The sequence below is a fragment of the Passer domesticus genome, chromosome 18 (assembly GCF_036417665.1).
Source record: "Passer domesticus isolate bPasDom1 chromosome 18, bPasDom1.hap1, whole genome shotgun sequence".
NCBI lineage: Eukaryota > Metazoa > Chordata > Aves > Passeriformes > Passeridae > Passer > Passer domesticus.
The window spans coordinates 616,123-641,619 of NC_087491.1; the positions used below are offsets into that span (position 1 = coordinate 616,123).

The 25,497-nt window shown below is 51.5% G+C and overlaps 1 protein-coding gene and 3 long non-coding RNA genes across 4 annotated transcripts; 3 read left to right on the top strand and 1 right to left on the bottom strand.

Moving 5' to 3' along the window:
- The first annotated feature begins 1,126 nt into the window (after positions 1-1,126).
- LOC135283301 (uncharacterized) lies at positions 1,127-2,912 on the top strand. The gene is made up of 3 exons (XR_010349141.1): positions 1,127-1,241; positions 1,386-1,464; positions 1,644-2,912. It is a non-coding gene; the product is annotated as an uncharacterized LOC135283301 (long non-coding RNA).
- Positions 2,913-15,180: 12,268 nt separating this feature from the next.
- Positions 15,181-16,594, top strand: LOC135283276 (YTH domain-containing protein 1-like). Its single transcript, XM_064393865.1, has 3 exons — positions 15,181-15,330; positions 15,443-15,650; positions 15,968-16,594. Exons 1-2 carry the CDS (start codon positions 15,307-15,309, stop codon positions 15,644-15,646), a joined length of 228 nt encoding a protein of 75 aa, XP_064249935.1. The 5' UTR covers positions 15,181-15,306; the 3' UTR covers positions 15,647-15,650; positions 15,968-16,594.
- An 862-nt stretch (positions 16,595-17,456) lies between these two features.
- On the bottom strand, positions 17,457-18,320 carry LOC135283294 (uncharacterized). The gene is made up of 2 exons (XR_010349136.1): positions 17,916-18,320; positions 17,457-17,804 (listed from the first exon to the last, which is right to left on the bottom strand). It is a non-coding gene; the product is annotated as an uncharacterized LOC135283294 (long non-coding RNA).
- Positions 18,321-18,477: 157 nt separating this feature from the next.
- Positions 18,478-19,546, top strand: LOC135283318 (uncharacterized). The gene is made up of 3 exons (XR_010349145.1): positions 18,478-18,633; positions 18,745-18,952; positions 19,270-19,546. It is a non-coding gene; the product is annotated as an uncharacterized LOC135283318 (long non-coding RNA).
- Positions 19,547-25,497: the final 5,951 nt, after the last annotated feature.

The following is a 25,497-nucleotide window of genomic DNA, read 5'->3' on the forward strand; positions in this document are numbered from 1 at the left end:
AGCCTCCCCTCTGGCCGGGAGCCCCGGGCAGAGCTCTGTGCTCGGGGGCCGGGCCGGGCAAAGGCTGAGGGAGAGCGGGGGAAGCGCTGGCACAGAGGCCCCGGGCTCGCCGTGCCCCCCTGGCCACGCAGCCGGGCTCGGGGCCGCCTCGCTCAGAGCCAGCCCCGGCTGCGGGGGTCCCCGGGGCTCCCTGGGCAGGGGGCGGCGGGGGCTGCCCGAGCTCTGTGCCCGGCGCTGGGCGCGGCTGCCGAGGCAGCGGAGGATGCAGGGTCCCCCCGTGCTGGGGCTGGCTCTGCCCGGCCCAGGGGCTGCACTGTCAGCCCAGAGCCACCTGGGGATCGCCTGGGACCGGCAGGGCTGGCAGGGAAACCGGCACTGGGGGGAGCAGAAACGGGCAATGCGAGAGCTGGGGGTGCTCCAGAAGCCTGGACATGTTGGCAGCATGGACAGGGGGGAACCCATGGATACCCCAGGGCTCTGAAACAGGGACCCCGGACAGTGCTGACCCCTGGGATGCCTGTGATGCCAAAGCGGTGAGCCCAGAGAAGGGGAAACTGCGGGATTGCCAGGAGCCCCAGCAGCCCAGAGAGGGGAACACCAATACAAACCTGACCCGCAGGAACCCAGACAGGGGGGCCTACAGGAGCCCAAAGTGGAGAGACCAGAGAGGGGAAATCCAGGGTTGGTTTCTTTGCCGAATCTTGGTCATTTGTGTATTTTGGGGGACTAAATCTCGGTGTTTTGGGGGTTTATACAGGCACCAGATTCCCAGTGACTTCTAGAGTGTGCAGGCACAGGGGCCAACATTGGAACTGTAATACCTCAGGGCAAAGGTGAACAGGGTCAGAGAGAGACACCCCTCTGAGGACAATGGTCTCACCATAAGCATTTGCAGGCTCATGTGAATGCAGCAGGCTTCATTGGTATCACCCACTCCAGCTGCCCTTTTTTCCTTATATGTACTCCCCTAGAATGTTCTTCCCTCTCTTGTCCCCCATTGGTCCCGGTTTACTGCAATGCTCCACCCCATTACCTCATTGGTTCCCCAGTTGGCTGCCCCTCCTCTGCGCCACCTGTGCTCAGTTCCCATTGGCCCTTGGCCCTCAGACCCGCCCCTTCCCCCCTTATCAAACCCTGTGTCCTCAGCCCCATTTTGTCTCTGTGCCTGGACCCTCTACATTGCAATAAACTGCGTTTGGAGCTGTGCACACAGACCCGTCTCTGGCCTTGTTCATCAGCAGGTTAAGCAAGCATGCTCCGGGCTCTGGGAGTGCAGGTTGCTCACAGGGGCTCGTTGTGGATGTGCTGCAGCACTAGAGATGGACTTGGGCAGGAGGAACCCCCTAACCCAATGTGCTCATACATTATGTTTTTCCCCAAACCAGGATTTCCCATTCCCAAACCTTGGCCGAATGGAGGGGGTGGCTGTGAGGAAGAGGAAGAAGCCCCGTGACACCGAGACAGGTGAGGCAGAAGTCATTGCCCCTTTCCCTCTCTCTCCTGCTCCATCTTCCAGCCCATCATGGCTGTAAGACAACCTCGCTGCTAACGCCATCCTGCTGGGGATGCACTGGGGAGATCTCCTTCCCCTTCCCTATTGCACAGAGTCAAATCCCATCCTCTCCTTGTCCTTCCTCCCCCAGACAAGGATCTGAGGATGGAGACAAGGGAGGACAAATCCCCATGGCAGAACCTCATGGCAGAGGCTGTTCTGAGCGATGCCACAGGGCAGAAACCCAAGGGGGAGAAAAAGCCTCAGAGATCCCACAGGAGGAGGGCCTGCAAATCCAGCCCAGGTTGCTCTGAGGGGGAAAGACCTGCCCTGTTCCAGGAAGGTGGACAGAGCTTCAGCCAGAGCTCAAAGCTGTTCTCCCATGAGCAGCTTCATGATGGGGAGAAGCCTTACAAGTGCTTGGAGTGTGGGAAGAGTTTCAGGCAGAGCTCCCACCTTCTCTGCCACCAGATGATCCACACTGGGGAATGAGCCTGTGAGTGTGGGGAATGTGGGAAGGGCTTCAGGTGCAGCTCAGAACTTGTGAGGCATGAACGCATCCACACTGGGGAGAAGCCGTATGAGTGTCCCGAGTGCCAGAAGAGGTTTGCCACCAGCTCCAGTCTCCTCCTGCATGAGCAGATTCACACCAAGGAGAAGCCCTTCTGCTGCCCTGACTGCAGGAAGGGCTTCAAGAACAACTCCAACCTCATCAGACACTGGTGCATCCACACCGGGGAGAGGCCCTACAAGTGTCCCCAGTGTGGGAAGAAGTTTCAGACCAGCTCCAATCTCCTCCTGCATGAGCGGATTCACACAGAGGAGAGGCCCTTCTGCTGCCCCGACTGCGGGCAGGGCTTCAAGCACAACTTGACCCTCATCACCCACTGGCGCATCCACACTGGGAAGAGGCCCTATGAGTGTCCCCAGTGTGGGAAGAGCTTCACCCAGAGCTCTCACTTGACCCAACACCAACGGAGGCACCAGTAAGGGAAGCCCTGCAAATGCCGTAGTTGCAGGAAGAGCTTCATGCCCAGTTGCAGCTTCATCCCCCATTGTAAGACCCATGTTGGGAAGAGCCCTGGTGATCGATGGTCCCTGTGATACATGCTGGGAAGACACCTGTACCTTTTCCTACCCTTGCCAACGACATGATGTGGGATCAAATAACATGAGGGTCAGGCCATGGCCCTGTCATTACATTCACTCCCATCTCTAGTCAGTGCCAGGAGCACTAACGAGACTCCCTGTCTCCCTGAAGAGAAGGGTGTCCTTCCCAGGAGCGAGGATAAACATGGTTGGGTAGAGGCAGCCAGTGGTAATGTAGTTTTTCCTGCAAATCCTTTCTCTTCTTCCCTGCTGTTATCGATATTGTTTCTGTTGCTCTTTGTTCTTTGTCTTGTTGCTATTCCCGATAAATTGTTCTTATCCCAGCCTGTGATCCTTGCCTTTTGTGCTTTCGATGGGAGGTGGGAGGGCAGTGAGGGCAGCGCGGTTTTAGCGGGAGCAGGAAACTGGGGACCCGAAGTCCTAAACCTCAGCCGGTGGAAACCAAGCCCTGGTGGCCATGGCAACAGCCTTGGGAGCGGGTCCCTGGCTGGGGCTGTGGGAACCTCTTCCCGCTGCTGCCCAGGGACAGGACTGGAGGGAACGGCTGCAGCTGAGTCAGGGCAGGCTCAGGTTGGATCTCAGGAAAAGGTTTTTCCCCAGAGGCTGCTGGGGCAGTGCCCAGGCTCCCCAGGGAAGGCTCCCAGCTCCAGGGCTCTCTGAGCTCCAGCAGCATTTGGCCAGCGCTGCCAGGCCCAGGCTGGCATTGTTGGGGTGTCCTGTGCAGGGCCAGCAGTTGGACTCCAGGATCCTGATGGGTCCCTCCCAACTCAGCCAATTCTGTGGATCTGGGATCCCATGACCCTGGGGATGGGACTGCCAATGGTTGCCATGGCAACGGGCTCTGGCTGCAGGCCTGCGCTGGTGTCCATGGCAACCACCCCTGGCATGGGGTCTGCATGGAGCTGCCAAGGGACTGAGCATAGCAACAGGGGGCTGGGTATGGTTGCCATGGAAACTGACCATAGCAACAAGGGGCTGCTGATGGTTGCCATGGAAACTGGCTATAGCACCAGGGAGCTGGGGATGGTTGCCTGCTAAGGATCAGATTTGTCACAGGCACTCAGAGGGGCTCCATAGTCACTTTCCAAGAGTCTCCAGGCTGTTCAAGAGCTGGAATGTCACAGGCAGAGACAGGGGCTCCATGGAGACCTCCCAGGGGTTTTTGGGAATGGTAAAGAGCCCTGTGTTCAGAGGCTGTCACAGCCATTCCACAGTGACATCCCAGGGCACCTTGGGCTGCAAAGGCACCGATCTGTCACAGGCACTCACGGGGGCTCCACAGTGACATCCCAGGAGTCCCCAGGCTGCCCAAGAGCCGGGATGTCCCAGACACTCACAGGGGTTCCTGTCATAGGCACAGTGGGAGCTTCAGGCAAAGTTTATTAGAGAAGCTCCTTTTAGGACACAACGTGCAGAGAGGATCCCCAATAGCCCTCATAGATTCCCAAATGTCATCACTGATTCAGAGATGACACAGACCAGAAAGCTAAGGGCTAAAAGCTGCCTATTTATGCAATCCTCTTCTTTCATACCTTGGTTTGCTACAGGTGGACCTCATTGGTCATTTAATCAACACATTCATTAAACATCTTTATGGAAAAAAACATCTTATTACAAATACCACCTGTGGATAGTTTACAATTCTTTCTCTCCAGCTCCCTAAATGTTCCCAGACCAATTAATGAGAAACCTTATCTTGTTATCTCTGTCTCTGACCACACTGTCATATCCACACCCAAATTCCCCCAAGGACCTCCAGGCTTTCGAAATTCTTTCTGTGAGAACAGCATTGGAGGAGCTGGTTCCAATGTCATCTCCAGACTTTTCAAGCCTTCATGTGTAAAGAATTATCAAAGTGGAATTAAGCCTTTATAGAATTTGTCCCACAGGATGAAGGATAGCAAACCAAAGATATTTATATAAGTATCTACTATGGTAATGATGAGACAAAATTATCTTAATCTGAAATTTTTACACCAAGATATAAGAGTAACATATTAATTTATATAGACCACTCCGAAGTGATTTCAAAGCAACTGTATTAAAACAAAACCAGTAATTAAACAGAGATTGATGTCTCGCCCCCAGACCAATGATCATGGGCATATCTCTTTGGTGTAGCCTTGAGGAGTGACCTTGAGGGGTGTCTCCACTGCAGGGAGGAATCTCCACACTCCCCAAGAAGGGAAATGTCAGGACACGCTGCTGTTAAAATCTGGGATGGGGCTTTTCTAGTCTGAAGTGCTGCCCTGTCAGTCAGATGTGCCCAGGCTGGGCCAGCTCAGCAGCTCTGCAGAAGCTCTCATTGCTGTCCCTTGGTTGTTCCTTTCTCTGGGCATTTTTCCAGCTCTGCCACAGCTTCAGCTCCCTCTGAGGATGTTGAACTTTGGGATGGAGAAGTCAGGCTGGTTTCAGATTTATTCACCCGAAAAGCAGCATGACCCTCCTCCTTCATTTCCCACTGGGGGCTTTGCAAACGGCCTGGCTGGAGTTGTTGGAGCCCATTGTAGGCAGAGCCTCCTGCTCCAGCAGGAACTGCCTTTCCTGTGCCAGGAGCAGGGCAGGTCCCGCTGCAGGAAAAGCCCCAGGCCAGCCCCAGCACAGGGAAGGGCTCGGGCACAAGGGCAGAGTGCCGTGCTGGCAGCTGTGCCAGGCAGAGCCTGAGGCACCAAAGGCACCTCGGCAGCAGCAGCTGCTTGCAGGGCATGGCCAGAAGCCTCCCTTGGCAGCCCGGCCTGGTGGCCAGCACTGCAGAGCTGCTGCCTCAGGGCTCATTTCTGCCTGGGCTCTGAAAAGCCACTTCTGCTCCAGGAGCCTGGCTGGGAAGCCATTGGCCCCTGCACCTTGGGGACAAGATATTCATGAGAAAACTCTTCATGCCAGCAGAGACAAGGCAGGGGCAGAGGAAAAGGCAGAGCCAGGCCCAGGGGACGGGGCTGCCATGGTGATGGCTGTGAGGTCACTGCCCCTGCAGCAGCCTGGCTGCCCTCAGCAGACGTTCTGGCCAGAAGCGTTGTGAGGGCACCCAGCACATCAGAGAACCCACACAACAGGAATTCTGTCCTTTGGGATGAGGGGTTTTCAATGGGTCCAGTTGCACAAAGCTCCTGCTCTTGGACAATTCCGAGGATGAGGCATCTACTTCTCTGGAAAAACAGTTGCAGTTTTGTGCCACTCTCATCATTGTAAAATATTTCCTCCTTTTAAGAAATGTAAATCCACCCTCATTTAGTTTAGAGATATTGACCCTTGTTCTGTCACTGCAAGATTTGGGAGAAAATAACTTTGACCACTATTTTTCCATTTTCACAGACCTGGAGAATACCGAAAAATCTCCCAAGATGGGGTTTGGAGGCCTCATCACATAACCAGCATGGAGAGGCTGATGGATCTGGGCTCAGTGGTGTGGTGTCTGAGGACAGAACAGGAGTAGTCCGGGAGGGAGTGAAGGGTTGTATCAGAAAGGAGTTTTTCTTGTAAAAAGCAGCTAGAGAAAGAAATAATGGCACCAAGGGTGTGGAGTGCCCCTGCCCCATGAGGTAGGGATTCTACCCAGACAGACACCATCAGGCGATGGGTGTAATTGAAAGCAGATTCCAACCCTCCACCCTGTGGGGTGTGCCTCTGCAATCCCGGGAAAAGACACTCCACCCCATCTGGTAAAATAAGGAATGGGCCCAGAATGTTCTTCCTTTTCTGTACCCTTATTGGTTTAAATTCTACTGCAATGTCTCCAGCTTAGATTTTTTTTGGTTGTCCTCCTCGATCCACCCATTTCCAGTCCCCTGCTCCCTCTGCTGTTGGACCCCGACCCTAAACTTCACCTCTAAACCCATGACCCCACCCCCTTCATTTCTTGTCTTGGTTCCCTGGCACAATAAAGGATCCTGGGTTTTCCTAAACAAGATCCATCCTGTTGCCATCCTTTCCCTGTTGGTCATCGGTGCCTGCCTGAGGTCTGAGACTCCAGGGCCCTGAGGGAATTGTTGCGCCCCTCACTGTGGTGGAACACAACACAGGGGCAGCTGGGGAGCCCCAGACTGGACATGAGGAGAAAAGAATTCCCCTCCCAGGGCAGGGCTGTGGTGCAACACATCCCCCAGAAGGACCCTGGAGCAGCCCAAGGCTTTGTGTGGGCAGGCAGAGGCAGGCAGGAGGCAGAGCTGTCAGCAAAGGAAGGGGCCAGCTAGGTGGGGCAGCCGGGGGATGACAACAGCCTGCAGGGACAGAGGCACAGGGCAGGGACACCATAGGACAGCCTGGGCTGCACAGGGCACAGGGATGGGCAGCAGCTGCAAGGCCCTGACACAGCCAACTTGTGCAGACACAAAGAGCACCAAAGCCCCAGAGGGTCATTAAAGTCCTTGTGCTGTGTCTGTGCTGCTGAGCTGGGCCGGGCTCCTGGCCCAGAGGCAGCTCCTGGCAAGAGCAGCGCTGCAGAGAGACAGCTCTGGCCAGAAGCAGCTCCTGTGCACAGCCCAGCAGGGCTGGGGCACTGCCAGGGCAGCTCAGGGACACCAGCAGGGCACAGACAGAGCTGAGAGGGGCTCAGCACTGGCAGGGGCTGGGGGATGTCCCAGAGGGGGCTGTGTCACAGCGGCACCTCTGTGGCTGTGTCCTAGAGGCACAGAGCAGCTGTGATGTCAGCAAGGGGCTGTGTGACAGCACAGAGTGGGCTGTGTGAGGTCACAGGTTGGGCTATGACATCACAGAGTTTCTTGTGTGAGGTCATTGAGTAGCAACAGCATCACAGAGGGGATTCTGTATGACATCGTAGAGCGGGCTGTGATGTGAAAGTGTGTGCTGTGACACTACAGAGTGGCAGTATGGCATCACAGAGAGGATTGTGTAACATCACGGAGGGGGTTGTGACATTACAAAGCTGTCTGTGACATCGTAGAGTAGGGTGTGAGGCCATGGAGTAGCCTCTGCCATCATGGAAGGTGACTCTGTGACATTAGAGAGTGGGTTGTGACATCACCGCGTGATGGAGTAACATCATAGAGCCAGCTGTGACATCACAGAACAGACTGGGACATCACATGGTGAGTTTGTGACATCACCAAATCTTCTGTGACATCACAGTGCAGATTTATAATATCACAGAATGGTATCCCAGCACTGGCCCTTTGATATCATGAAGCTGCTTTGTGACATCACAGAGCAGGCTGTGACATCACAGAGCAGTTGTGTGTCATCACTGAGTTGCCTGTGACATCATAGAGTAGGCTCTGTGACATCATAGGCTGGACATCATAGAATGGATTCTGCCATCACAGGGTATCTGTGTGACATCAGAGAGGGGTTGTGACATCACAAAATGGCTGTGTGACATCCCAGGGTAGGTTGTGTAATATCACTACAATAACTGTGACATCGTAATGTGGGCTGTGACATCACAAATGGGCTGTGTGACGTCACAGGGGCTTTGTGACATCACAGGAGCTGTGTGAGGTCACAGGGGCTGTGTGAGGTCACTGGGGAGGTCACTCTGCCCCAGGCCCCCTCACAGTTCCCCCAGAGCAGTCCAACCCTGCTCGTGCTCAGCGGGGTCCCCTGTCCCCCCGGGTCCCCCCGCCCCCAGCGCCGCAGCCTCCCCCAGAGGATGTTCCATGAGATTGACCCCAGAGCCTGACACGGGGACGGGGGGCCGGGGCCCTGGGGGGTGGAACAGGGGGACAGGGACCCCCCGGCAGCGTCCCTGTGTCCCCCAGGGCCAGAGCCTGGGCCAGGGCTCCTTCACCCTGTTACAAACGAGGGCTTGAGAGCGCTGAAAAAATCCCCAGCAAGAGATCAGCAACAACCAGATTTAATATTAAGTGACAGCACCACAAAGTTCCTTGGTAAGAGTCACTCTTGACTGGACACTTCAGGCACACCAAGGAAACAAAGCAACAACAAAACCATACAAAATCCCGACAATCAAACCAGAAATAAACCAAGACCTGACCCTGTGTGTGTGTGTGTGTGGTGTGTGTGTGTGTGACAACAGGACAGTGAAGGCAAGGACAAAAGGAATACGGCCTAAAAGCTGAACAGGACTAAATAGAGCTCAAGCTTAACAGGACTTAACTTATACCTTAACCTTAACTGATACCTTAAACTTCACAATGAAGCAAAAGAACAGCACTTAACAGTATTTAACCTAACTTATAACCGATGACTTATCAATTTAAAAGAGGAATAACATGTAACAATATTTAACTTAGCTAATAACTTATATTAAATGTAACAACTTAGCAAAAGAACAATTCTTAGCAGCATTTCATTTCACTTACAGGTTATGATTTAACCTCACTTACGGGCCTGACTGATTCAGCTATCCAAGGCACTCCAACCCCTCAGAGAGAAGCATTTCTGCCACATTTCCCCAGCACAGGCACTCCTGTGTGCACACAGACACAAAGAGTCAGTGCAAGGCACCTGTGAGAAATTCCCCTGAGGGCAGGAAATGCTCCCTGTGGATGCTTTGGCATCTCCCCAGCAGGTGAAGGGTTGAGCCTGGAGGAGTGGGGGGATCGGCCCAGGCTCCCTCGTTGTTTGGGATCCCTGAGTGCAGCAAACGGGAGAGTTCCCGGCTGGGAGAGGCCCCACTCAGAGGGAGTCGCTGGCCCAGGAGAGCTCCAAGGGGCTCCTTTTGGAGCGCTGTTTGTATGGCCCCAAGAGAGGGGCTTCAGTCACAGCAATGGTTCATCCTGGCCGCACTTGGCATCAACAGCTTTCTTTGGCAGTGTGAGAACAGGGATGTTGTGCCACTGAGGGAACAAAAGCAGTTCCCAGGGCTGCTCCTACAGAAACCAGGAGCTGGTTGGGCAGCAGCAGTGCCTGGAGCAGACAGTGTTTGTGCTGAGCTGCAGAGGAGCTGAGCCCAGGGGCTGTTGGCCAAGGCTGAGGCCCAAGGAGCATTTCTGAGCTGGCAGGGCTCAGAAGGGGAGGGGGGAATGCAGCAGCACAGGGCCCATGGAACCAAGGGACCGTGGTGACACTGTGGGGCCCTGTGACACCAAGGGACCATTGTGACATTGTGGGGCCCTGTGACACCGAGGGACCATTGTGAAACTGCGGAGCCTCATAGAATCATGGAGAGGACTATGACATTGCTGAGCCTCCTGGAACCAAGGGAACAGTACTGACTCTGTGTGGCTCCATGGAATGTAGGGATCGTGGTGACACTGAGAGGACCCATCAAACCAGGTGTCCATTGTTACACACTTGGGGCCTCATGGAAGTGTGGAGAACATTATGACACTTTGAGGTGTCATGGAACCAAGGGGCCCTTGTGATACTGAGAGACTCCATGGAGCCAAAGGTCCATTGTGACATTGCAAGGCCTCATGGAACCATGGAGACACCATTAAGAGACTTCACAGCCTCGTGGAACCAAGGAACCATTGTGACACTAAGGGGCACCATGGAAGCAAGGAGACCATTGTGATACTGAGGGTACTCATGGAATAATGGAGACCATTGTGACACTATGAGGCCCCATGGGATAAGCAAAGCATTGTGACATTGTGAGGCCTCATGGAACTAGTGAGACCATTGTGACCCTGGGGGTCCCCACAGAACCGAGAGGACCATTGTGATACTATGGGGCCTTGTGAAACCAAGAGGTCTTTGTGACACTGCAAGGCTGCATGGAGCCAAAGGTCCATTGTGACGTTGTGGGGCCTGATGTCATCAGTGGTCCATTGTGACACTGGATAATCAAAGGAGACCATTGTGACACTGCAGAGCTGCATGGAACCAAAGCTCCAGGGTGACACAGAGAGGCTTCCTATCATCAATGGTCCATTGTGGCACTGGGGTGCCAAAGGAGACCATGCTGACACCACAAACATCCAGGGTGCAAAGGTCCATTGTGACATTGCAGGGCTCATGGAGCAGAGGAGTCACGTGTCATTGTAGGGCCTGGGGAACCATGGAGACCATTGTGACACTGCAAGGCCTTATGGAATAATTGGGACCATTGTGACACTGCAAGGCTTCATGGAACCCAGGCATCATTGTGACACTATGAGGCACCATAAAACTAAGGGAACACAGTACAGATCTGGCTGGTTTGGCCTCCCAGGTCCCCTGACTGGTCCAGCAGTCCTTGACATGTTGAGAATCTCTTCTCACCTCCTACTGAAATACTGAGGCTCTGTGGTTTCCTTCCTATGGAAAAGAACTCTCCTTCTCCTCCAGGCACCCATGGAAAAGAACTGGGATTTCACCTCCAGATTTCCTTATATCCAGGGATTGTTCCCACAGGAATATTGCCAGGACAAGTCTGGCTGGCAATGGTTTCATGGTCATTTCCCATCTGTCCCCAAAAGCCTGGGGAAGGCTCCATGCTTTCCTTCCTATGGGAAAGAACTGTCCTGCTTCTCCAGGCTCCCATGGCCACCACTGGGCTTCCACCTCCAAAATTCCCTATATCCAACGAGAACTCCCAGAAAAATCTGCCATTACTGACAACTCTGGCAGGCCTTGGCTCTCACTTGCCTTCCAAACACTGGGGCTCTGTGCTTTGCTTCCAATGGAAAAGAACTGTCCTTGACATCCAGGTGCCCATGGCCAGAACTGGGATTTCACCTCCAACATTGCCTACTGTGACAGAATGGAGGAGATTGTTGGCTCTAAACATTTTGTGTGGGGGGGAGAAAGGGGCAGATCCAGCCTTGCCCTGCCCTGGAACCTCAGCACTGCTCTGCCCTGCAACCCCAATCCCCCCAGAGCCTCTATCCCAGCCCAGCAGTGGCTGCCAGTCCCTGGCACAGCACAGACAATGCTCCACAGCCACCTGTGGAGCCCCAGCCCAGCTCCTGAGTGACCAAATGAGCCCAAGTCCCACCTGGGGAAAGGGCCCAGGAAGATCAAGGGGTATTGAAGGCTGACCACAAGGCAAGCACACATCTTGACCTGACCTCCTCTTGGAATTTCCATCTGAACACCGCTGGAATCCAGGAGTTGGTAGCTCTGTGTGTGCTGCTCTATATCTTTTTTGTCTTTCTCCCTTTCTGTCTTCTATTTCGATCCATTTGAAAATATTGAGTAAATTAAAATGGAACACGCTTAGAGTTTGTGAAGATGAATGGGCCAAGTTAATGCTTTGAGAAGTGTATTTCGGTGATTGAATGTCCTATGAAAAATTTTGCTAAAGTGTTTCTGATTTTCTAAAGTTCCCTGTAAAGGCTGTTTTGTTGTTTTGAGCTCCTGAGAATCTGTTGTCAGTATTTCTCCAGTACATCCAACTCAGAAAAGACAAACAACTGTAATTCCTTTTAAATGTCTCACTGAGAGAGTTGTTTGGGGGATGGGAGTCAGGGCCTTGTCTGTCCTGCTTGGCACAGCCCAGGCAGGGCTTTCCCAGCCACATTCCACACTCCATTTCCCAGCTGGAGCCGCTGGTGCCTCTGAGTTCTGCTGGCCCAGCCCCAGGGACGCTCTCCTTGTCTGCCCATTCCCCCACGGTATCTGGGCAGGGGATGGCCTCAGTGGGGGCTGCTGACATCCTCAGCAACTTGGAGGCTGCTGCTGGATTTCACTGCTCCAGAGGCTTGTTCAGCCTTCAGTTCTTCAGTTAAGGAATTCAGTGTCCCAGGGCTCATTAACATTCCGAACACCTTAACAAGCTCATCCTCTGGGAATAATTTTATTTAAGTGTTTAAAGAATTTGTGGTTAATTAGAGAGATTTCAGAAGCCTATTCAAACTGAATATATTCTATTTAAAGACAGAAAACATTTTTCAGATCCTGTTTAGGTATTTTTCCTGTTAATTCATTGATATATGCAATCTCCAATTGGCACTGAATCCAAGTACCTCCTCATGCAGTCTGAATAGATATGAAAATCAAGACCCTTCATGGCTGACAATCAATCAGACTCTGTCCCTACCCCCACCCCACCATTTCCCCCATCCAAGCCCTGGCACCCAGAGCAGCCTTGTGCAAATCTGAACTCCCTCCAGCCCAGGCTGGTCCTGCAGGTTTCAGCTCTTTGGCTCCAACTCCCACCTGCTTTCCTTGGAGAAGGAGCTGCCCAAGACACAGAGGGATGTTCATTTATTGTCAGCCAACAAGGCCAAGGGAAGGCACAGCTCCATCCAATGCAACAATCATTCTTCTCCCTGGCTCTGCTCTGGCCCTGATCCCCACAGCCTGTCCTGTTTCCTTTTCATTTGCTGGAACATTTTCATTCTATTGTTTTTTGGAGCAGTGTTTTAATAGATCTGGCTGAGGCTGCTGAAAAGAGTACAGCAAGTTACTTTTGTGAGGGGTGGGAAACTGAGCTCTTGCATATCCAGTGTTTCTGTTGTTGGAAGTCTTCAATCCCACCTCTCTGATGGGATGAAATAGCTGCTACTAATCCAATTTCTAAAGTATCATGCATCGAACTGACACTATTTGAAGACTTAAAAATAAAGCCAATTTAAACAAAACTCAGCTCTTTTCCATTTTCTCTGTTCCACAGTTGATAACAGAAGACAGGACATAAAGATTGTTTTGGGAACAATGATTTCAGGACTCCAAAAATAATATCAAACCTGCTCTGCCACACTCTCAGCTGTTACAGCCCCAAAAAGCACTGGTTGTCTTTGCTCACAGAGTCACAATTGTGGTGGGATTTCTACCACACCACAGGACAGCCAAGTTTTGGGTTTTTTCCTGGCAATAACTAGAACACTTCTGGGCAGCAAGGCAAACATGTGGCTCTTCTAATGGCCCTTGAAATTGGACATGTGAAATGAGGGAGACAAAGCCAAAGGCCAGCTGAACCTGAGATCTCTGAATGGGTCTTCCCATTCTTCCCAGGATAATGAATGGCAATCACTGTTCTACCAAGGAAAGGGCATCTGCTCGGAATGTGGTGTAGAAAATGTGCTTTCTGCTCCTCTCAGAGCCAAAATTCCTACCCATTTTTTCTAAGTCCTTCTTAGATAAGGACCATGTTCAGCTGAGTGACAGTGAAGCAAAATGGCAAGCCAGGAATACATTGCCCTGCACACAACATCCTCCATTGCCATGGATGGTTTCTCACTGGCACACAGGAGGAAGGAAGGAAGGAAGCCAAATGCATCATTGTACATCAAGTCAGACGTGTTGAGGGATGAACAGATCTCACAGGGATATGGAAACCTGCCCTGAAAACCAGTTCAGAGAAATCCTGAGCTGTTTTGTGGTCCTAGGCACAGGATCTTCCACAGATGCTCAGCAGGCAGTAGGATTGTGCCTGGATGTCACTCTGGAAATGCCAGTGGCTCAGCTGAGAGCTCTGTCAGTGACTGACACTGCACTGAGAGGGGCCACAGTCCTGCAAGGGTCTTTCATCAGGAGCAAGGAGCAGCCTGGAGGGTGGGCAAGGCTGGATCTGTACCACTGCGTGCTCATCCTTCACCTGAATGTGGAGCTGCCCCCAAAGTTACCATGCATCGCTTTTTCTTTTTCTCCTCTTGGGTATATTTTGGAGCAGCTGTTCTATGTAGCTTTTGATGGTGATCCTGTGGGAAGCAGCCATTTGCCTGCTGTGCTCTCCTCGCAACTAATACTAACTCCTCATTCCCTGTAGTTTTACTTGGGGATTTTGATCTATTTGTTTGATTGGTTTGCAGGGGTTTCTTGTGTGTTTGTTTGTTTGTGTTTTTGTCTGTTTTGGTTTGAGTTTTTTGTTTGCTTTTTTGTAAATGAGTGGTGAAGTTGGCATAGCCAAATTTAGGATAATGTAAAGCAGGCTAAAGCAGGCTTGACTTTCCAGAAATTGCTTTTGGCTGGGTTTAGCTGAATCCCCCAGGCTCAGGACCACTAGTGTATTTTCAGGTTTTGCCCAGCATCATCAGCCTGCCCAGACTCCGCTTGGTGTTTCACAAATGCAGAAGACAATGGACATTATGCCAAGCTTCGTTTCAAACACAAAAACCTGGGTCAGCATGACAGAAAAGAAGAAGGAGAAAAAAGGAAATCACCAGTTAGAACAGAACCACTGTCCCACCATCTTCCTCTCCACTGTTATTAGTTTTGTACATTTAGAGGCAAACCTGGGTCTAAAGCTTGCATCTCTCAGTTCCTGATGCTATTTTCTACCCTGCAGCCTTGACTCGCCCTGATGTGACTGACTGCTGGGCAAGTGGGGCTGGGGATGCTCAGCCTGGAGAGAGGAGACACTGAGCGGCCTCACTGTGGCTCTGCAGGACTGGAAGGGTCCCGCAGGAAAGAAGGGGACAGAGTGTTCAGCAGGGCCTGTGCTGACAGGACAAGGGGGGATGGCTTTCAACTGCAGCAGGTTGATTGAAGCTGCATCTAAGGAAGCTGCTCTTTTCCACTGGGGGTGGTGGGGCACTGGCCCAGGCGGTGCACAGAGGCTGTGCATGCTCCATCCTTGGCAACAGGGCTCTCAGCAGCATGCTCTGGGGGAAGACTGCTCAGCTGGGAACAAGATGTTGTTCTTCAGGCTCCCTTGCAAGCCCAACCGTTCAGGGACTCCATCATTCCACGGTCTCCAGTGTCCACTTCAGATGGAGCCTGGGAACTGTGATGTCACAGCCCACGCTCCAGCTGGAACGTCCAGTGCCCAGCATAGGGCACAACACAACCCTTGGCCGCTCTGTTTGCACGCTCTGCACCTTGCTCCTGCCCTCGCCTTTCACTCTTCTTAACCCCCGATACCCGGATCATTCCTGACAGCTCCTGAGTGCCTGGATTTCATCATCCAGCCCTGCAGGATGCTCCCCTTTGTTCTGAGGAAGGTATGGTGCCATTCCATGGAGGTGGACACCCCCAACCTGCCCGGGTGGGCTGGAGTTCTGTGGGGATGCAGTGGGACAGGGACCCCACTCTGAGGTTTTGCTACCGCTGCAGGAGGTCCCAGAGGGAGAGGAGGAGATGGAGGTAGACACCAAGATTGATATGGAGGAGGAGATGGAAATAGACGGAGAAGTCCCTGGAGAGGAAGAGATGGATGTGGATGAGGATGATGAAGAAGAGATGGACGTGGATGTGACTGAGGACGAAGAGATGGATGTGGGTATGGAAGAGTCCATTGAGGACATGGATATTGATTAAGAAGGTGAGGAAGAGGCCATGATCTTGGCATGAAGAGCAATGCCAGCAGCAGGACAGGCAGAGTGGGTCTCCTGCTGCCAGGCTGGGGCTGGGCTGGGTGCTCCCTGCTCAGGGACATTGTAGCCAGGGCACTGGATTCTGGTGGCCATCCACAGCCTGTCCTGTGCCTGCTTTGCTCCACACAAGCTCCATGCCAGACACAGCCAGGCTCAGTTCTGGTAGCAGAGTCCTGCTGCTGGGCCAGCATGTGCCAGCCTAGGGGCACATGCAAGAGCCCTCTGTGCCTGACTGGAGTGACCGTGCCATTTGCTTTTCTTCCAGGTGCGATGGACATCACCGACAGAGGCACCACCCTTTTGTATATATGTTTTACACTTTGTTGTTGTTCTTTAGAATATAGATTTTAGGACTTCTGTAAATACATTTCACATAGTTTTGCTAGGTAGGTTTTTCTGTATAAATGTTCTATCGATTGTTGTTGTTATAAATATTCTTAGAATGTAAATATGTTCTGTATTTTTGCTGCTGTTCTTCTGTAATAAACAAATTTTATTTTTCACATCCCAGTTCTCCTTGCATTTGCTTCAGGCACAGGCAGCATTTTGCAAAGTTGTAGTTTCCACTTGCTCCTGGTTCCCAGGGCTGGAGGTCAGAAGTAGATGAAGGGGAAAAAAACCTACAATTAAGAGTGTCCATAACACCCAGAGCCAAAAGAAGCCCAGGGGATCAGGAAAGAGGGAAGCACGTGCCCCAAACAACAGCAGAAACGTAGTGGAAGCTCTGGAGGGAACAAAAGAAAGAGGAAGCCTGAGGGAAGGAAAAAACGTCTCCCCACAAGGTGTTTTGCTTTTTTTCATTGAGAGTCTCTTCTATCATGTGGTCGAAACCCAGAAAAATAAAGGTCAGGAGAAGCATGCTTTATTGGGAACATTCCTGCATATTAGACAATCCTTGTGCAAATCATTCCATGCAGCACTCACATATTTAATTGCTTCTCTTCCTGGGGAAGCAGAGTTGCTTTATTTACTCCAAGCAAGATTTTCTCCCTCCTCCCTGGCAAAGAACAAGCTCCCATCCTGGCAAGTGCTCGCTGCTTTCCTTAACACTCATCAAATCCCATGCTAAGGAGAGTGGAGCAGGTTAATTCATCACTTCTTGCAAGTTCTAAGTCCTTCTTAGATAAGGACCATGTTCAGCTGAGTGACAGTGAAGCAAAATGGCAAGCCAGGAATACATTGCCCTGCACACAACATCCTCCATTGCCATGGATGGTTTCTCACTGGCACACCGGAGGAAGGGAGGAACCCAAATGCATCATTGTACATCAAGTCATACATGTTAAGGGATGAACAGATCTCACGGGGATATGGAAACCCTCCCCCCCCCCCCCCAAAAACCAGTTCAGAGAAAGTCTGAGCTGTTTTGCGGTCCTAGGCATGAAGATGCTCAGGATCTTCCACAGATGCTCAGCAGGCAGTAGGATTGCGGCTGGATGTCACTCTGGAAATGCCAGTGGCTCAGCTGAGAGCTCTGTCAGTGACTGACACTGCACTGAGAGGGGCCACAGTCCTGCAAGGGTCTTTCATCAGGAGCAAACAGCAGCCTGGAGGGTGGGCAAGGCTGGATCTGTACCACTGCGTGCTCATCCTTCACCTGAATGTGGAGCTGCCCCCAAAGTTGCCATGGATCACTTTTTCTTTTTCTCCTCTTGGATATATTTTGGAGCAGCTGTTCTATGTGGCTTTTGATGGTGATCCTGTGGGAAGCAGCCATTTGCCTGCTGTGCTCTCCTCACAACTAATACTAACTCTTCATTTCCTTTGGTTTTATTTGGCTTTTTTTATCTATTTCTTTGATTGGTTTGATGCATGGGTTTGTTTGTTTGTTTGGGTTTTTGTCTGTTTTGGTTTGAGTTTTTGGTTTGCTTTTTCATAAATGACTGGTGAAGTTGGCAAAGCCAAACTCAAGATAATGTAAACCAGGATCAGCTTTCCAGAAATTGCTTTTGGCTGGGTTTAGCTGAATCCCCCAGGCTCAGGATCACTAGTATATTTTCAGGTTTTGCCCAGCATCATCAGCCTGCCCAGACTCCGCTTGGTGTTTCACAAATGCAGAAGACAATGGACATTATGCCAAGCTTCCTTTCAAACAGAAAAACCTGGGTCAGCATGACAGAAAAGAAGAAACAAAAAATCACCAGTTAGAAGAGAACCACTGTCCCACCATCTTCCTCTCCACTGTTATTAGTTTTGTACATTTAGAGGCAAACCTGGGTCTAAAGCTTGCATCTCTCAGTTCCTGATGCTATTTTCTACCCTGCAGCCTTGACTCGCCCTGATGTGACTGACTGCTGGGCAAGTGGGGCTGGGGATGCTCAGCCTGGAGAGAGGAGACACTGAGCGGCCTCACTGTGGCTCTGCAGGACTGGAAGGGTCCCGCAGGAAAGAAGGGGACAGAGTGTTCAGCAGGGCCTGTGCTGACAGGACAAGGGGGGATGGCTTTCAACTGCAGCAGGTTGATTGAAGCTGCATCTAAGGAAGCTGCTCTTTTCCACTGGGGGTGGTGGGGCACTGGCCCAGGCTGTGCACAGAGGCTGTGCATGCCCCATCCTTGGCAACAGGGCTCTCAGCAGCATGCTCTGGGGGAAGACTGCTCAGCTGGGAACAAGATGTTGTTCTTCGGGCTCCCTTGCAAGCCCAACCGTTCAGGGACTCCATCATTCCACGGTCTCCAGTGTCCACTTCAGATGGAGCCTGGGAACTGTGATGTCACAGCCCACGCTCCAGCTGGAACGTCCAGCGCCCAGCAAAGGGCACAACACAACCCTTGGCCGCTGTGTTTGCACGCTCTTCACCTTGCTCCTGCCCTCGCCTTTCACTCTTCTTATCCCCCCAATACCCCGATCACTTCGATCATTCCTGACAGCTCCTGAGTGCCAGGATTTCATCATCTAGCCCTGCAGGATGCTCCCCTTTGTCCTGAGGAAGGTCTGGTGCCATTCCATGGAGGTGGACACCCCCACCTGCCCGGGTGGGCTGGAGTTCTGTGGGGATGCAGTGGGACAGGGACCCCACTCTGAGCTTTTGCTGCCTCTGCAGGCTGTCCCAGACAGAGAGGAGGAGATGGAGGTAGATACAAAGATAGATATGGAGGAGGAGATGGAAATAGACCGGGAAGACCCTGGAGAGGAAGATATGGATGTGGATGAGGACAAGGAAGAAGAGATGGATGTAGATGTGACAGAGGAAAAAGCGATGGATTTGGATATGGAAGAGTCCATTGTGGACATGGATATTGATTAAGAAGGTGAGGAAGAGGCCATGATCTTGGCATGAAGAGCAATGCCAGCAGCAGGACAGGCAGAGTGGGTCTCCTGCTGCCAGGCTGGGGCTGGGCTGGGTGCTCCCTGCTCAGGGACATTGTAGCCAGGGCACTGGATTCTGGTGGCCATCCACAGCCTGTCCTGTGCCTGCTTTGCTCCACACAAGCTCCGTCCCAGACCCAGCCAGGCTCAGTTCTGGTAGCAGAGTCCTGCTGCTGGGCCAGCATGTGCCAGCCTGGGGGCACATGCAAGAGCCCTCTCTGCCTGACTGGAGTGACTGTGGCATTTGCTTTTCTTCCAGGTGGGATGGACATCATGGAGAGAGATGCCACCTTTTTGTACATACGTTTTACATGTTGATGTTGTCTTTAGAATATAGGTTTTAGGGATTTTTGTCTTCTGTAAATACGTTTCATATATTTTTTGTTAGATAGGTTTTTATGTATATATGTTCTATCGATTGTTGTTGTTACAAATATTCTTAGAATGTAAATATGTTCTGTATTTTTGCTGCTGTTCTTCTGTAATAAACAAATTTTATTTTTCACACCCCAGTTCTTCTTGCATTTGCTTCAGGCACAGGCAGCATTTTGCAAAGTTGTAGTTTCCACTTGCTCCAGGTTCCCAGGGCTGGAGGTCAGAAGTAGATGAAGGGGAAGAAATCCATAATTAAGAGTGTCCAGGACACCCAGAGCCAAAAGAAGCCCAGGGAATCAGGAAAGAGGGAAGCATGTGCTCCAAACAACAGTAGAAATGAAGTGAGAGCTCTGGAGGGAATAAAAGAAAGAGGAAGCCTGAAGAAAGGAAAAAACGTCTCCCCACTAGTTGTTTTGCTTTTTTTCATTGAGAGTCTCTTCTATCATGTGGTGGAAACCCAGAAAAATAAAGGTCAGGAGAAGCATGCTTTATTGGGAACATTCCTGCATAGTAGACAATCCTTGTGCAAATCATTCCATGCAGTACTCACATATTTAATTGCTTCTCTTCCTGATGTAGCAGAGTTGCTTTATTTATTCCAAGCAAGATTTTCTCCCTCCTCCCTGGCAAAGAACAAGCTCCCATCCTGGCAAGGTGTCATGGTTTGACCCTGGCACAGTGTCAGGGCCCCCTGAAAGTGTGTATTTCCAAAATGGTTGCTGTGAGATGTGACCCGGGGACAGAACAAAGCAGGCTCCCATTCGGGGATGGAGGGAAAAACACAATACTTTATTCATTAGAATATCTAGAAAGGAACACATACATAGCTAACAATGAAAACCTTCCAAATACATTCCTCCTTCCCCCTCCCTTTTCTCCACAGATTCACCACCCCTCAAATAATCAACTCTCAAATCCATCCAGGAGAGAGGAGTCCTCTCTTGCATCACGGGATTCCTCCGGAAGCACAATTAAAGCCTCTTGTGCTTCCGTGTCACCCATGGCCTCACTCAGAGAACATCGGCCCTCGTGACTTCTCCCCCCACCATGTCCAGTGCTCTCACCACTGGACACGGGCCAGGACTGCCTTTAGGGCTCCCCGTTTAAAGATGCTCCACCCACTTCCAGAAGCAGCAGTCTCTCAACTTTGGGACACCAGTCCCCCCCAAATTTCACCACCTGGGGCCGAGGGGCCTCGTGAACAGAGATCTCAAACCCTCTCTGAGGACAGAGGGCACCCCACACCCTCCTCACCCATCTCTGTTCTCACCACTGCTTCACCTCTCAACTTTGGGACACCAGTCCCCCCCAGATTTCACCCCCTGGAACCGAGGGGCCTCATGAACAGAGATCTTCCTCCCCACGGAGACAGAGGGCACCCCACACCCTCCTCAGCTGTCTCTGTTCACGCCGCTGCTTCACTCTTGACTCCCGAGTGTTGCCTCCCCCTAAATACAGTCTCTGGGTCACAGGGAAAAAACACGGGTCTGTCCATGGCTATACAAGAAAGAGTCCAGTCCAAGGCCACTCCATCATCTCTTCCCACCTAGGATTCTTCTCTCCTCTTCCAGCTTTCCTCACGCTTGCCCATTTCATCTCTCATTTTTCTCTCTCCTCATTGTGATTCAGGAGGATTCAGTATTTGTAAGTTTTCTATTATTCTACAAAGCGGTTAAAATCTTCCCTCCTGTCTGCCCAGGACTCCCACAGCTGCCGGGCACCTTCTTTCACCGCATCCCCCGCTTCTGGCTGGCCGTGCTGCCAGCACAGTCTCTATCTCTCTCTCCAGGGGGGCTGCCCAGACATCTCAAGTCTCTTCCACCCCTGCACGGACTCCTCCACCCCTGTACCTTTTGGGGCCCTGGCCTCGTCCCCACAGGCCGCATGGCCTCCCCCTGCCCGACCCAGATGCAGCTGGGCAGGGGAGAGGTCCAGACTCCACTCACCAACACCAGAGTCACAAAGAGGAAGCTCTGTGGGAATCTCCTGCTTTTAACCTCTGTGTGTTCTCAGAGGCGTATCCAGATCCTCAGTGGCCACAGGAGATGCCAATTTCAAATCTGGCCAGTGATTGGTCTGACCTAGACTTTTCCAGAAACACACTTCCGGGCCAAACCACGACACAAGCGCTCGCTGCTTTCCTTAACACTCATCACACCCATGCTAAGGAGAGTGGAGCAGGTTAATTCATCACTTCTTGCAAGTTCTAAGTCCTTCTTAGATAAGGACCATGTTCAGCTGAGTGACAGTGAAGCAAAATGGCAAGCCAGGAATACATTGCCCTGCACACAACATCCTCCATTGCCATGGATGGTTTCTCACTGGCACACAGGAGGAAGGAAGGAACACAAATGCATCATTGTACATTAAGTCATACATGTTGAGGGATGAACAGATCTCACGGGGATATGGAAACCCCCCCCCTGAAAAGCAGTTCAGAGAAAGTCTGAGCTGTTTTGTGGTCCTAGGCATGAAGATGCTCAGGATCTTCCACAGATGCTCAGCAGGCAGTAGGACTGCGGCTGGATGTCACTCTGGCAATGCCAGTGGCTCAGCTGAGAGCTCTGTCAGTGACTGACACTGCACTGAGAGGGGTCACAGTCCTGCAAGGGTCTTTCATCAGGAGCAAACAGCAGCCTGGAGGGTGGGCAAGGCTGGATCTGTACCACTGCGTGCTCATCCTTCACCTGAATGTGGAGCTGCCCCCAAAGTTGCCATGGATCACTTTTTCTTTTTCTCCTCTTGGGTATATTTTGGAGCAGCTGTTCTATGTGGCTTTTGATGGTGATCCTGTGGGAAGCAGCCATTTGCCTGCTGTGCTCTCCTCGCAAGTAATACTAACTCTTCATTTCCCTTGGTTTTATTTGGGGTTTTTTATCTCTTTGTTTGATTGGTTTCCTGCATGGGTTTGTTTGTTTGTTTGATTTAATGATTTAGGTTTTTGTCTGTTTTGGTTTGAGTTTTTGGTTTGCTTTTTCATAAATGACTGGTGAAGTTGGCATAGCCAAACTCAAGAAAATGTAAGGCTCGACTTTCCAGAAATTGCTTTTGGCTGGGTTTAGCTGAATCCCCCAGGCTCAGGATCACTAGTATATTTTCAGGTTTTGCCCAGCATCATCAGCCTGCCCAGACTCCGCTTGGTGTTTCACAAATGCAGAAGACAATGGACATTATGCCAAGCTTCCTTTCAAACAGAAAAACCTGGGTCAGCATGACAGAAAAGAAGAAACAAAAAATCACCAGTTAGAAGAGAACCACTGTCCCACCATCTTCCTCTCCACTGTTATTAGTTTTGTACATTTAGAGGCAAGCCTGGGTCTAAAGTTTGCATCTCTCAGTTCCTGATGCTATTTGCTACCCTGCAGCCTTGACTGGCCCTGATGTGACTGACTGCTGGGCAAGTGGGGCTGGGGATGCTCAGCCTGGAGAGAGGAGACACTGAGCGGCCTCACTGTGGCTCTGCAGGACTGGAAGGGTCCCGCAGGAAAGAAGGGGACAGAGTGTTCAGCAGGGTCTGTGCTGACAGGACAAGGGGGGATGGCTTTCAACTGCAGCAGGTTGATTGAAGCTGCATCTAAGGAAGCTGCTCTTTTCCACTGGGGGTGGTGGGGCACTGGCCCAGGCTGTGCACAGAGGCTGTGCATGCCCCATCCTTGGCAACAGGGCTCTCAGCAGCACGCTCTGGGGGAAGACTGCTCAGCTGGGAACAAGATGTTGTTCTTCAGGCTCCCTTGCAAGCCCAACCGTTCAGGGACTCCATCATTCCATGGTCTCCACTGTGCACTTCAGATGGAGCCTGGGAACTGTGATGTCACAGCCCACGCTCCAGCTGGAACGTCCAGCGCCCAGCAAAGGGCACAACACAACCCTTGGCCACTGTGTTTGCACGCTCTTCACCTTGCTCCTGCCCTCGCCTTTCACTCTTCTTATCCCCCCGATACCCCGATCATTCCTGACAGCTCCTGAGTGCCAGGATTTCATCATCTAGCCCTGCAGGATGCTCCCCTTTGTCCTGAGGAAGGTCTGGTGCCATTCCATGGAGGTGGACACCCCCCACCTGCCCGGGTGGGCTGGAGCTCTGTGGGGATGCAGTGGGACAGGGACCCCACTCTGAGGAGATGGAAATTGATGGAGAAATCCTGGAGAGGAAGAGATGGATGTGGATATGCATGAGGACGAAGAGCCCCCGCCGCCCGTGCCGGTCCTGCTGCTTCTAGCCGACCCGATTGCAGTGCAAGAGGTTGCTGAGAATGGTGCTGAGCCCATGGGACCGCCTCAAGAGCCGACACTAGCGCCCGTGCTGCCCGCACCGTCCACCCCAGCTGTCCCACTGGCTTCTGGAGCTCTGTCCTTTGCATCAGACCCTGTGAAGAGCCTGTCCTTCCGTGGAGGGGGCATGGCTGGCCAGGTGACTATGGCTGCAGTTCGGCTGGCTGTTTTCAAACTCAGCGTGGTTCACGGGTCATTTTGCGTGTGCTCGGGGGCTTCTCCCTGGGGGTTGGGGTGCCTGTCTCCCCTCGAGCGCCCCAGCGGCGTGGGGCAGTTGGCTCCTGGAAATTCTGCCTCTGGTTCCCAGCCCAGTGGGGATGTAGGTGGTGCCGAGGGGCAGAAAGCAGGAGCAGTGGCATTTGCCTTGCAGGAGCAAGAGAAACAGAGCAAAGCAAGCATTGCTCGCTTGCTCTGGGGACAAGAAACCCTCAGATCTGGGATGAAAATTCCTGAGAAAGCTTCTCTTCTCCAGCTGCCGGTGTGCACCGGTGCTGCTGGGGGGAGGAAGCATTGGGTGATTTCTGCTCTGAAGACACTGGCAGCATGGTCCTGCCAGGTTCTGAGCATGCAGAGCCCGCCTCACAGGCTGGTTCTGGGCCGTTTGGCTCATTTCCCTGGGCCGGGGCCACTGCCCCGCCCACTGCTGGGTTTGGGGACTTTGCTTTCCCCACAGGGACCTGGGCCACCATTCTGTGGGCCAGGTCTGGGTCTCTGGTCTGTCCACCAGGACCAGGGCCACCGAAGGGTCCTAGAGACCCTCTGCTGCTGCTACTCTTCTTTTGGAAAAAAAATAAATTAATAAAGAAAAGTGGAAAGAGCTAGCAGATCAAAAGCATTGAAAAGCCACAAATTAGCCTCAGCCCAAGTGGTTCAATGAGGGGCTGTGGCCAGGGCATTCCAGAATTTTCTCTCTGAATTGTTTCATGACTGTCAATGAATTGTTTGTAATTCTTGTTTTCTTTAGCAGTTCTTTGTTTCAGAATTCTGCAAGCCTGTTTCAGGACCAAAGGGGACTTCCAGAGATGTCAAAGAAGAACATCTTCAGTCCATGGACTCTGTCCTGAAACTCAGCTGTTTGGACTTGAAACAATGAACTTTCTTTGCATGAGTTTTTGCATTTTCTTATTTTTTAAGATTGTTTTAGTGATATGATATAATTAGATGTTTGATAAGTGAAGAATTTCCCTGAATGTTCTACAGGTGAAGAATTTCCCTGACCATTCCACATCAGCAGATGATTGAGATTTTGATTGGCAACAGATGAACCTCAAGAGGTGTTGTTCTCTCTTCTGCAAAGCCCTAGTAGAAGAGATTGCAAACATTTCTTTTTCTATTTAATTTAATAATTTAAAAGGGTGAGATGTTGCCATGATAATTTAGGGAAAAAGCCTCTGCTAGGATTTTTCCTGTCCTGAGGAGCTGAGGGCCTCAGGAAAGAAATGGAAACAATGGCTATCTGCTGCTGTGGAATGCCACGGGTGCATCTTCCATTGGTTCATGTGGATTGTTTTCAATCAGTGACCAATCACAGCCACCTGTGCCAAGGCTGTGAGCAGTCACAGGATTTTTGTTATTCATTCCTATTCTATTCTTGTCTTTGTAGCCTTCTGATCTTCTTCTCTCTGTTCTTTTAGTATAGTTGTAATGTAGCATTTTAGAATAATATATAACATAATAAATCAGCCTTCTGATCAAAATGGAGTCAAGCCTCGTGTCCTCGCATCAGGAATCAAAGTCTAAGCAAGAACCATATTTCTGGCATACTAGAAGTGAGAAAAAACCCTTTGAATCAGGATTTTATCCTTTCTTCCTCCACCTCCTCCTCCCAGGAATTTTAATCTCT